This window comes from Pipistrellus hanaki, assembly GCF_964339955.1.
Source record: "Pipistrellus hanaki genome assembly, chromosome: 7".
Taxonomy (NCBI): Eukaryota; Metazoa; Chordata; class Mammalia; order Chiroptera; family Vespertilionidae; genus Pipistrellus; species Pipistrellus hanaki.
The window spans coordinates 81,699,718-81,712,067 of record NC_140509.1 but is presented as its reverse complement, the minus strand read 5'-3'; the positions used below and the strand labels follow the sequence as shown (position 1 = coordinate 81,712,067).

The 12,350-nt window shown below is 42.5% G+C and overlaps 1 protein-coding gene across 2 annotated transcripts in view; it reads left to right on the top strand.

The window, feature by feature from the left end:
• The window catches only part of SYNE1 (spectrin repeat containing nuclear envelope protein 1), a 359,148-nt gene that overhangs the window by 266,567 nt on the left and 80,231 nt on the right, over window positions 1–12,350 (top strand). For both annotated transcript variants that reach the window (XM_084890175.1, XM_084890176.1), the window contains 10 exons: window positions 45–164; window positions 2,161–2,361; window positions 4,440–4,613; window positions 5,537–5,668; window positions 6,285–6,481; window positions 7,401–7,533; window positions 7,923–8,105; window positions 9,538–9,687; window positions 10,262–10,438; window positions 11,130–11,285. In XM_084890175.1, coding sequence (XP_084746301.1) covers window positions 45–164; window positions 2,161–2,361; window positions 4,440–4,613; window positions 5,537–5,668; window positions 6,285–6,481; window positions 7,401–7,533; window positions 7,923–8,105; window positions 9,538–9,687; window positions 10,262–10,438; window positions 11,130–11,285 — 1,623 coding nt within the window. The remainder of the gene's footprint in view (window positions 1–44; window positions 165–2,160; window positions 2,362–4,439; window positions 4,614–5,536; window positions 5,669–6,284; window positions 6,482–7,400; window positions 7,534–7,922; window positions 8,106–9,537; window positions 9,688–10,261; window positions 10,439–11,129; window positions 11,286–12,350) is intronic.

Below are 12,350 nucleotides of genomic sequence, written 5' to 3'. Positions count from 1 at the left end.
ATTATTCATGGGAGTTTTGATGAAATGTCATAAATTTTACCTAGGCAATACAGCAGGCTGAAGATGGGCTGAAGGAACTGGATGCAGGAATTGCTGAATTAAAAAAGCGTGGTGACAAGTTGCAGATTGAGCAGCCTGCTCTGCAAGAACTCTCCAAACTCCAGGTATGATTGTCTACCAATGGCATTCAATGATGCACCATAACTAGAATGCAAAAAAAGTATTTTCTCTATTTTCTTGGTTTTTCTCTATAAAATTCAGATCATTTAAGTTCTAATCTTCCTTCTAAGTAACTCTTAAAAAATCTTCTGAAATTTTACTATATTTAATGCAATAAAAAAAATTGTATTCCCAAGCTTCTAAGATTCTCTCTCTCTCTCTCTTTTTAATCATTTGTTATTATTCCAATGGCTTACCACTGTGGTGTAGTTTAGTTGTGCCATATTATTTTTCTACTGTAGAAAATGTAATTATTATCAGTGCAACCTAGAAAAGTTAAGAAAGGGAGATCTACTCTGTATTTAAGGAGTGGGTTTTATCAGACACTATGTCAGTTCCAAAACAAAACAAAAAACTTAAACCAGGAGGAAGCTGAAATCTACACAGACCTTCTGGTCTCACTCAGGAGCAGAGGGCAACATGAATTTACTTGCTCTCCTGGATAGGCACTTAAGGCAAGAATCTGCTATCAGGGTGGTAGGCCTAGCCTGGGATATTACACCAGCAAAAATGTATCCTTTGATGAGCAACATAGTTAAGTTATATTAAGGAAAACAATGTGCATGGTAACACATATGCACACATTTGCTCTTCACGCCTATTACGGACCTTTGGAAAAGTACTAGCATGAATCCAGTCCAGGTTCACAGGTCCTTCCTCTTAAGAAAATAAAATAGCTCTTATTTTTACAAGAGCATTTTTATTGTAAGTATCTCACTCCACTATCTAACATTTTGCAGTGTCATAGCCCACTGCCCCTACTCTGTCCTTTCCAGACAGTTTCCGACATGGTTAACGTCAGGTGTAAGAGCCAACGTCAGGGCTGTAAACAGCCATTAGAGTTGGACTTTCCAGCTCGGACATTGTTGGCCTCTAAACCTTCACATGGCACGTTAATCAGGTCCATAAGGCTCTAATAAATTCTGTGTTTGGTGTATCATCATCTCCTAAAAAGCCTTTCCAGTTAAGATATTTATTTATTTCACCACATTTGGCAAAAACATGGCCTTTTCAAGTCTTTAAGTCTTCCAGCTCCCAGCAAGTGCTTCTACTTCTCAAGCTCTTTATTTGGAGAAGAGTCCCAAATCCAATTATTAATTAGTATCCGAATGTTAAAGATACTATATTCGATTAATCTAAAAATAAATGAATGTTGAAAACATTATAAAAATCAGAATTACATTTTCTGGGGCATTTCCCTTCACCTCCATGAACAATTTTTTAAATACATTTTCTTGAGAGGAAGAGAGAGGGATAGAAAATTAGAAACATGGATGAGAGAAAATCATCGATTAGCTGCCTCTTGTACACCCCCTCGTGGGGATGTGCCTGCAACCAAGGTACATGCCCTTGACCAGAATCGAACCTGGGACCTTTCAGTCCACAGGCCAACGCTCTATCCACCGAGCTAAACCAGTTTTGGCTCCATGAACAATTTTTGATCCCACATCTCACCACAAACACTGACATTCCAAGAAGACTGGTTAAATCTACCCCATGTGCCATTTCTAGGCAATGTTTTTGCATATCCTTTGGAATGTTAAAAAATAGCTTTTTAAAAAAAATATATATTTTTTTATTTATTTCAGAAAAGAAGGAGAGGGAGAGAGAGAGAGAGAGAAACATCAATGATGGGACAGTTGCTTCCCACATGCCCCACACTGGGGTTCAAGCCCATAGCTGGGCAAGTGCCCTACCAGTAATTAAACCATGACCTTTGGGTTCATAGATCGATACTCAACCACTGGGATAGCTTATCTTTTTTGAAAGAAGTTTTTGAGGTGGGGATTCTGAGTAAGGCAGGTGGACTGATGCCCATTACACAGAGCATCACCATAGGCAGACACCTGACTGCACGCCTTGGGTTGTGGGTTTGGTGGGTAATGTGCTTTTAGAGAGGAGCCTCCACATCACTTGAATGCTGCTGTGTCTGTTTCTAAGGACATGTACGATGAACTGATGATGACCATTGGCTCTCGGCGAAGTGGACTGAACCAGAACCTCGCACTCAAGAGTCAGTACGAGAGGGCCCTGCAAGATCTGGCTGACCTGCTGGAAACTGGACAAGAGAAGATGGCAGGCGACCAGAAAATGATCGTGTCTTCCAAAGAGGAAGTCCAACAGCTCCTTGACAAACATAAGGTAGAGAGAGAGGGAGGATGTACTTGTGCAAGCATAGTCTCACTGACCGTAAATATTGAGTAAAACGCAGTATTTTCAATCTTTTAGGAGTTCCTACTTGTACACTCAAATCTTTAAAATGGTAGACACATGTGTACGCAAACCCACTGGCATTCAGTAGCATAGAACAATTACAGAGGCTGTGCTCTATAATGTTATCAGTTAAAAAAGAATACCAACCTCAGCAGTGATTTTTAAGTATCCCTCCCTCACAGCATCAGCCGGGCTTTCTCACCTCATAAACTGGGAAACTCGGGGACCCTCTTCAAAGGAGCCCAGCTTCCCTCTTAACTGCTCTTTCCCTTTGTGTTTTTTATGCCCATTGTTCATCTAGTTCTGGGTGTTCTCTCTGCTGGCCAAGGACTCCTTGCTCTGCTCTGGGAATGGGTTGCTTTCTCCCACCTGTGGCGCCCAGCTCTTATGGCCCTAAACACATGCTCCTTTAGTTGCTGTGGCTGCAAGAGTTTCCTTCTGGGGACAATAGGTCCTTCTGCCACATAATCACACTTGCTATTGCTCCAGCAGTCTGTGCCGTACCAAGTTCAAGTTAGACCCTGCTCCTTAATTCAGCCATGCCTATTTAATGCACTCACAAAGGTAACTCTTGCATGATTAGCAATAATTTTGCCAGTTCAGAACCCCAAACTCCAAAGCTACTAGAAGTTCCTATAGGGAAACTTTCAAATTCCCGTTGGGTTACAGATGGTTAACTTTCTCCTATCATGGAGCTCTCTGGTGGCTTCTCAAGGTAGATTTTTTTTTAATTACTATTAGACTTCTTGCTGTTTTTCCTAGAGGTTTTTTTTTTATGAAACTTGGTGATTTATGAAGGCCTTATCATTTGGCTTTGAAAACACTGCTTTAAAGTTCACAGCTGGTTTTTCTCAAATCTTTGACCCTAATAATAAAATAATCTCCTGAGTTTCTCCAGAGAAGAGACTAGGATCAATGACTATAAATAACAGAGAAATTAAGCTCCATAGATGAAGAGTGCTGAGAGGAGTAAGCTGCCTTGAACTGACAGCCCTCCTGCCCACGAGAAGCCCATCCAAGGCTGTCAGAGGGAAATGGGGCTGTAAAAGGAATTTCAGCTCCCCATGAAATTTGAGCTCTGTGACGTTCAAGTTCTCTTCCAACTTTAAGTTTCTATGGTAAAATAATTGATGGTTGATTTAAAAAAAATGGTTCTAGCTCCTCCTGACCAGAGTATTTTCAGAGGGGGAGCTAGCATTTTCCGAGGGGGAGCTAGCTCGGCAGTGACCTTGGGCAAGTTACATAGACTGGACCGTGCAGTGTCCCCATCTGTAAAATGGAAAATACATCTGCCTGCCTCAAAGAGTTGTAAGGAGTAAATGAGTTTAGTCAAGTGCCGATAGAGTACCTGGCATGTAGCACACACTAACTATTTCTGCGTATAGATTCTCGGTCCTTCAGTTCTACCTGTGGTGCTGGGAACAGGAAGTGGGATAAACCCTATCCCTGCGTCTGGGCCCTTTGATTCAGAAAAAGGAACAATTCAAAACACATTTGCAGGATCGTGCAAGGTCTACAGTTTCCTTGTATGTAGGTATAATCTGAGGGAAATTTAGAATACATAGTACCACTCAAGCCCAACCAGAGAGGGAGGAAGTTGCGAGTGTGTCAGGTGAGTAAGGAGTATAAACAGAGGCCCGGATGGGGAATGAAAACTAAGATGTGCGAGGGACAAGGGAGGCCAGTTTGGAAGGTGGAGTCAGTGAGAGGTAGGTCAGGTCAGGAAGGAAGCCCAGACCGCAGGGAGGAAGGATTCGGAGAGCAGAGGCTGGTTACGTCTGAAGGGCCCTGTGTAGGGCATAGCCCTGTGTGATGCTCATGGTGGGGGAACAAAAGAGGCCAGTCAGGAGCCCTTGCCTCCGCTGGGGTAAGGTGGAGGCCAGCAGCAATGGGACAGTGTCACTCACACATCAGCTGCGTACCATCAGCTTCCCCGAGTGAAGCAATGTTTTCTGATGGTAGTATAGGAATGAGTGGCTGACCTCTTTCTGCCTGAAAAATTGCAGGAATACTTCCAGGGTCTGGAGTCCCACATGATTTTGACGGAGACGCTCTTCAGAAAGATCATCAGTTTTGCGGCCCTGCAGGAAACTCAGCTGCACGCAGAAGTGATGGCACAGGCCTCAGCCGTCCTGAAGGGGGCTCACAAAAGGGGCGTGGAGCTGGAGTACATTCTAGAGGTGAGAGCTGGAGACAGAGCCCTACCTGCAGCAGACCCCCTGCTGCCAAGCAGCCCAGGAAGGCAGGGTAGTTATTACTGCCATTTGCCTCCTGTAACCTCAGAACTTTCCAGAAGAAGCAGCATCACGCGTGGCCTTGCCCCCTCTGAGTTTCCCATTCGCATTCTGATAAAGCCTTCCCCACGCTCAGAGGCAGCTGCATGGGTCTGCCTTCATCCTGGGCAGGACGAGGTATGGGGTTTGAGAGGCGGGCTGAAAAACAGCCGACCTTTGGCATAAATCATTGAAGTGAACTTCAAGTGATTGGCAAAAAGAGTTCCCATTTAAAACAAAATAAAAATCTGAATTTTAAAAAAAGTCACATGAGCGTTCTCCTTAGTAGACTGCCTATGCGATACATTCATATTTCTTAAATGTCTGTGCTTTTTTAAATTTGCATGTGTAATGTATGTAGTTCACTTCCTACGTGAAGTAAACAAGCCTGTTCCTTTTCGTTAAATCATGCATTCCTCATTACCGTGGTAAAGAAGGAACACTGGGTAATCAGATGCTTACTGTGTTCCAGGCATAATGCATACATCGTTCTGTTTAACCCTCCAAATGGACCACATAGATGTCATCATTCCCACGTTTACATGTGAAAAATGAGGTTTGCAGAAGCTGAGTGGCTTGTCCATGGCCAGTCACTTGCTCCTGCTGCTAGTTAGTTGCAGATGCCACGGGCCATTGTTAATGCTTCTCATGGTCACTGTCTGATTCCTGGCTTCAGAGCCATCCTTTGCTTCCCAAAGCCAACCCCCACCTCGACGTCTCCCTCTGACTGAACTTCAGAGAGAATCTGTCAAGTGCATAGTTTGCGCACGGAGAGGAATGCTGTTCCTTCATGAGGGCTTCTCGCTCACGGACTGATGTTGTGTTCCCAGACATGGTCCCATCTGGAGGAGGCCCAGCGGGAGCTCCGCCGGCAGCTGGAGGCGGTGGAGGGCAGCATTCCCAGCGTGGGGCTGGTGGAGGAGAGTGAGGACAGGCTCACGGATCGGATCACCCTCTACCAGGTCAGCGTCCACGTGGCCTCTCGGTGTGGGAAGTTGCCACGTTTCCTTCTGAAACGCTCCCATGGTCTTCACAGAATCTAAACAAACTTGCAATCAAATACGAAGCACCGGTACTTTGGTTTCAGGCTGTTGACGTTGTTGCAGGCACATGAATTTTAAGGGCTGGTTTTATAATAGACTATAAGAAGGTTTCTATTTTTCTTTCTTTTTTTTCATGACAGCTCCTTTTGAAGATTCAGTCTCCACCAAGCATTTTCTGTAGTTTATCCTGCTATCCAACTATCTTAAAAAAAATCATTGTTGTTTTATGAGCATTAACTGGTGTGTGTTTTTGAAAACTCAGCTTCCACCAGGCATGTCCTGTAGTTTATGTGGTGAAATAATTATAGTTCGATAGGCTTACATGCATGTAAAGTCACCACCAAAATAAATAAGTAAGGACATCTGTACTTAGATGTAGTAGGTGAAGCATCTCAAAGTTTCCAACATTACTTGGGTGCAAATAATTTAAATTTGACTGAGGATGATGGGGACATATGGTTACCAGAGAAACCGATCCTTAGAAAGACGAAATGCGTCATCCAAACTCCTGACCCGGTATTTTTCATCATTTCAGCATTTGAAATCCAGCCTTAATGAATACCAGCCCAAACTATATCAGGCGCTGGATGACGGGAAGCGCCTTCTGATGTCTGTTAGCTGCTCAGATCTGGAGAGCCAGCTGAACCAGCTCGGGGAACACTGGCTAAATAGTACCAATAAGGTGTCTAAGGAGCTTCACAGGTTGGAAACGATATTGAAACACTGGACCAGGTAATACAAGGACTATTTGGCCCATTTTTTAGATTAGTGTTAAAGAGTATTTATAAGGCTAGTGGGTACAGGACTTTAAAAGATATCATGGTCCCTATAGGAATGTGTCACATAGTTTGGCAAATAAAGAGAAACCCAAAGCCCCCAATTGGATTCTCATGTAATCGTATAAACATGTAATCCAAAGTGGGTAGGGAAGTGGGTACCTTACCTTTGAGCTGTTGGCTGCACATGGGTGGTTACAGTAAGGCCTTAGGGGGAAAGAAGAGAGAGTAGTTTTGAGAAAATGAAGTTTCTCAAGGACAAGAGGAATATTCAAGAGAAGTGGAGGGGGTGATGTTACAAAGTGAAATACTCTATTTCTATGCCATCTTTATTTTAAGGAGCTTTGAATAACAGTCATTTAATATGGTGTGAATAGCCTCCACCTGAACAGATAGGGGAAATACATTTTTTATGTTTAGCTTAGGGAGGAGAAAGCTGAAACTTGGAGAGACTGACTTGCCTCAGGCATAAATATTAAGGGAGTAAGAATTTGAGAGTTTGAACATAGGGCATTATTCTCCCAAATCTATCATGCCTCCTTTAAGATTAGCATTTGGGTCCCAATTAGCAAATCACCCCATTGGGTGATTTCCAGAGGGAAAGAGGGATGGGCGAGATAGAAGAAGATAACGAGGAGATAAATGGTGACGGAAGATAAATGGAGAGTTCACTTGGGGTGGTGAACACACAATATAAAATACAGGTGATGTATGATAAAATTGCACGCCAAAACCTATATAATTATAATAACCAATGCCACCCCTAATAAATTCAATAAACATTTTAAAAAATAAAATTACATGGACGGGTGACATGGGTTAGCGGAAAGTAGGGATTGGATGTTTACCTAACAGTTTCATCAACGTACTGACAGATATCAGAGTGAGTCCGCGGCTCTCGTTCACTGGTTGCAGACGGCAAAAGACAGGCTGGAATTTTGGACTCAGCAATCTGTGACTGTTCCCCAAGAACTGGAGATGGTCCGTGATCACCTGAATGCTTTCCTGGTAAGCGTGTGAAGCATTGGACTCACATGTACTGTCTTACAGGCCGATAGGTGAGGTCCGATCTGCAGGAGAAGAGAGGAAGCTACCTGTCAGGGGGTAAACTTACCACTCCAAGTTCTGGAGAACCCCTGGTGGGAACTCTGTGTGGAGTAATTGTGTGGCATACCGGGCTCAACATCGCCTCTTTCAGGACTTTATAGGTAGTGGCTTCCTTGTTGGCTCTGATTCCGGGAGGGAGTAGGCTGCTTTTGTTTTTTTCTCTGCCATGCTTTCCATAACGCCCCTTCAAGATGTAAAGAAACGTTGTTTTTGTCATCAATTGGTCTCTTTTTCCTTAAAGGAAAAGCCAGGCTCGTTAATCCTGATTTGAACTCTGCTCCTTCTTTCAGGAGTTTTCCAAGGAAGTGAATGCCAAATCTTCCCTGAAGTCGTCCGTTCTGAGCACTGGGAACCAGCTCCTCCGCTTAAAGAAAGTGGACACGGCCGCCCTGCGCTCCGAGCTGTCACACATAGACGGACAGTGGACGGACCTGCTGACCAGTATTCCGACTGTCCAGGAGAAGCTCCACCAGGTACAGCATGCATCTTTGGCTTCCTGGGGCATGCCGATTTGAGCAGGATGGAACGGAAAGCTGCCTTCATCTGCTTTTGCTCGCGGATTTAAATAAACTTTGTCTTCGATGTCTTGTCTTTTTTCTCTTCCACTGGACTGCATATTAAGATAAGCCCTTCACCAGATGCCATATTTACAAATGCCAGATCTTCCAAGGGCTTTTTTTTTTTTTTCTTTTTAATATACTTTTATTGATTTCAGAGAGGAAGGGAGAGGGAGAGAGAGAGAAACATCAATGAGAGAGAGTCATTGATCAGCTGCCTCCTGCACTCCCCACACTGGGGATGGAGCCCACAACCCCAGCATGCGACCTGACCAGGAATTGAACCGTGGCCTCCTGGTTCTTAGGTCGACACTCAACCACTGAGCCACACTGGCAGGGCCCACGGGCTTCTTTAGTGTGTGTGCGTATGTGAGTGTGTATTACAGTCCCTCCTGGTCTTGCTCAAATTCTTTGTTTTCTCATGACCAAAGTGTGGGTCACTGTGCCTACCTTATAAAGTGGGTAGCCTTGAAGATTTAACAATAATACATGAAAAAGACCTAGGATCTTACCTACTATACAGCAGCTGGCATTCATTCAACAGGGAAGAGAAGTTAGAGAAGGGAAGTCAGTTCTCCTCTTTCCTGGAGACATGTTTATGTCCTCTGAACTCCCATAGAGTTTATGTCTCTCTCTTTTGTGCTCATCACTGTAGATACAGTAAGATAGATGGGTTTAATGCCAATTTTTAATCCTACTAATCAGCTGCTGTACAGCCCACATTTATCTCCACATCACTCTGCACCTCAGAGAAATCCATAAATATTTTAAATGATTGCTTATGTTTTTCCAAATTATTATAATAACTAGCTTCACAAATGTATGCTGTGTTAAGTAAGATTCGGACTTGCAAATATATTTTAGAGACTGAAGAAGTTGGCCATGCTCTTAGGAATAAATATGAGAGTGCCAAAGCCCTCGAAAATGATAGTTGGTATTGTGGTATTTTTCTTTCTCCTTTTAACATTCTTGAGTCATAATACACAGAGATTTTATGAGCTAATTAATAAGATACATCTGTTGAGTGTTTTGTAGTTACGTTTTTTGAAAGTCATAAAACTAGCTATAAAATAACAATAATATTTTCTTCTTTCTGGTATTTTGATTAATTAGCCAGTGTTTATACAATGTTTATAGTATTGGATGGCAAGTGAACATAGGATGACTGTGCTTGTTCAGCGTTTGCCTGCTGTTTCCTTCTAAGCTTGCAATGAGGTTACGATGCAAACATGGCATTAGGAAGAGTTGCCTATGCGGGGACATTAATAAGGGCTCGTGTGGGGTGTTTAGGTCAACAGGCACCAGGTGTGAATTCTAATACTTGTGACTTGCTCTCCTCCCCGGGCAGCTCCAGATGGATAAGCTGCCCTCGCGCCATGCCATTTCGGAAGTCATGACTTGGATCTCTCTCATGGAGAATGTCATTCAAAAGGATGAAGAGGATATAAAAAATGCCATAGGCTGCAAGGCCATCGATGAGTACCTTCAGAAATATAAGGTGATTGGTTACACATGTTTTATCTCTACCTTTTCATGTTTTGGAACTATGTTATTTGAAGGGGCATACGAACTCCAGCGATGGCAATCAGGATGTGAGGTATAGATTTCATCCATAGCGACCAGATAGGTATATAAGAAATAGAACATTGCCTCCCTAGTGAAAAGCATAGACAAGTGGTCTGGTATTAGGAATCATTTTGAATAAGATTTTGTGCCATTTTAAGAAGTCATAAAAATTGATACTATAATATATAAATATTTTATAGTATAATCATAAAATGTATCCAATTCTACATCCTCTGCCATATATATATTTATAAATTCAAATATATTTATAAATTCAAAAGGTATAAATTTAATTAATGTTTACTGTATTCATATATATCTTATATACAGTACATTCAGTTTCTGAAAATAACAGGTTCTATGCATGCACACAGACTGTGCCATTTGGACTAACCCATGGAAGTGATGATATTAACCTTTTGGTTACTGACGGCTCTCCAGCTCCTGAGGAAACACAGGACATGCCCACAGCTGACCTTGCTTTCTTTTCTCCATCCTCGCTCCAGGGCTTTAAGATAGACATCAACTGTAAGCAGCTGACAGTTGACTTTGTGAACCAGTCTGTGCTGCAGATCAGCACTCAGGACGTGGAGAGCAAGCGCAGCGATAAGACGGATTTCGCTGAGCAACTCGGAGCGATGAATAAAAGCTGGCAGATCCTGCAGGGTCTAGTAGCTGAGAAGGTAAGCCACGCGGCCCCTGCTGCAGTATTTCATGAAGACTCCAAGAAGAGATAGACTCTATCAAGAAAAGTAACTGTATGTGTTAGGATAGCAACAGACACTGGGCTCGGGGATGCTGCTGGAGAGAATCCCACCAAAGGATACATACATGGCTCTGCATGTTCTTTTGTAAAAATACGTACATGTTTTTGTTGATTTCAGATTGGAAGGGAGAGGGAGAAAGAGATAGAAACATCAATGATGAGAGGGAATCATTGATCATCTGCCTCCTGCATGCTCCCTACTGGGATTGAGCCTGCAACCGGGGCATGTGCACTTGATTAGAATCAAACCTGGGACTCTTCAGACCATAGGTCAATGCTCTATCCACTGAGCCAAAACAGCTACTGCTGGCTCTACACGTTCTTTGATCATGTCAATTACTTTGTCTTATGTGACCTCCACCCTTTGTATATTTCATGTAATTTTAGTTTTTTAATTTCTTTTGCCTTTGTCTCAAGTAGACTTAAGATCTTTACTTGCTTACCAAAAAATAGTCATTGATTCGCACGTTATAACATTCATTTTTAATCAAACATACTGTGGACTGTATTTTATGAATTTTGAATTCTCAGTTTGGAGGAAATAGTGGCCTGCCAATGATTTGAAATTAAAATAAAATTGTAAATTTCATTTCATTACTTTTGTTCAGATCCAGCTGTTGGAAGGTTTGTTGGAATCGTGGTCAGAATATGAAAACAATGTGCAAGGTATGAAAACGTGGTTTGAAACCCAGGAAAAGAGGCTAAAACAACAGCATCGAGTCGGAGACCAGGCTTCAGTTCAGAACGCAATGAAAGACTGTCAGGTAACTAACTGTCCAGGAGGCTGACACGCTCCAGGCCACAGTTTCACAGCATGTCCCACATGGAAGTGCCCTTCCTGAGAACTGAGAGTTAAATATTGAGAACAGTTGCATTCGATTACAAATTTCTCTGATTCTGTGAGTTTATAGGATTTGTCCATTAGGTCTTTTCACCTCTTTTTATAAATTCAAAACAGAATATTTATACATACTCATAAGTAGAGGATGCTGCTAACCCCTGATCACCAAATACTAATCATCAGATTTAATAACTATCAAGATTTTGACGTATTTGCCTATTTCTTCTCTTCTGAAAGATGTCATAGTTAATCTCAGATAGCATGCCCATTCGTTCCTGCCTGCTATAATTTCCAGCTCTACAAAATGGACTTTTCTTATATAATCATAACATTATCACCACCAAAAGTTTACCATAATCCCTTAATATTTTTAAGTATATTTTTATTGATTTCAGAGAGGAAGAGAGAGATAGAAACATCAATGATTAGAGTCATTGATTGGCTGCCTCCTGCACACCGCCTAACTGGGGATCGAACCCGCAACCCAGGCATGTGCCCTGACTGAGAATCATACCTGGGACCCTGCAGTCTGCTCTATCCACTGAGCCAAAACGGCCAAGGCTCCCTTAATATTTTTAATGTTCAACCCATAACACTATTTCCTAAATTTCATATAAAATGTATATTTCTAGTTAATTTATTCCCAGAAAGATACAGCAGTGTGTACATGCTCCTTTGCTCCTTAGCTCTCTTAAGTTGATAATGTTTTCTTAATACTATGAACTTGCAGGAGAAAATGTAGACTGGCCCCGGGTCCAAGATCAGCCTGTGTATTTCCCTAAAGTGGCATTTAACTTGCTCTTCTCTCTCCTGTATTTTCTTTGAATGGAGTTAGCACTAGAGTCTTGATTGGATTCTGACTCAACTCTCATGAGGGGGGGGAAGTTCACAGGTGCCAGTGTGACTACTGTGTCACATGCTTGCTCTGGTAGTGACAGGGACTGCAGGTTCGGGTACAGTGGGCACATTCTAAATGTTCCCCATTGAC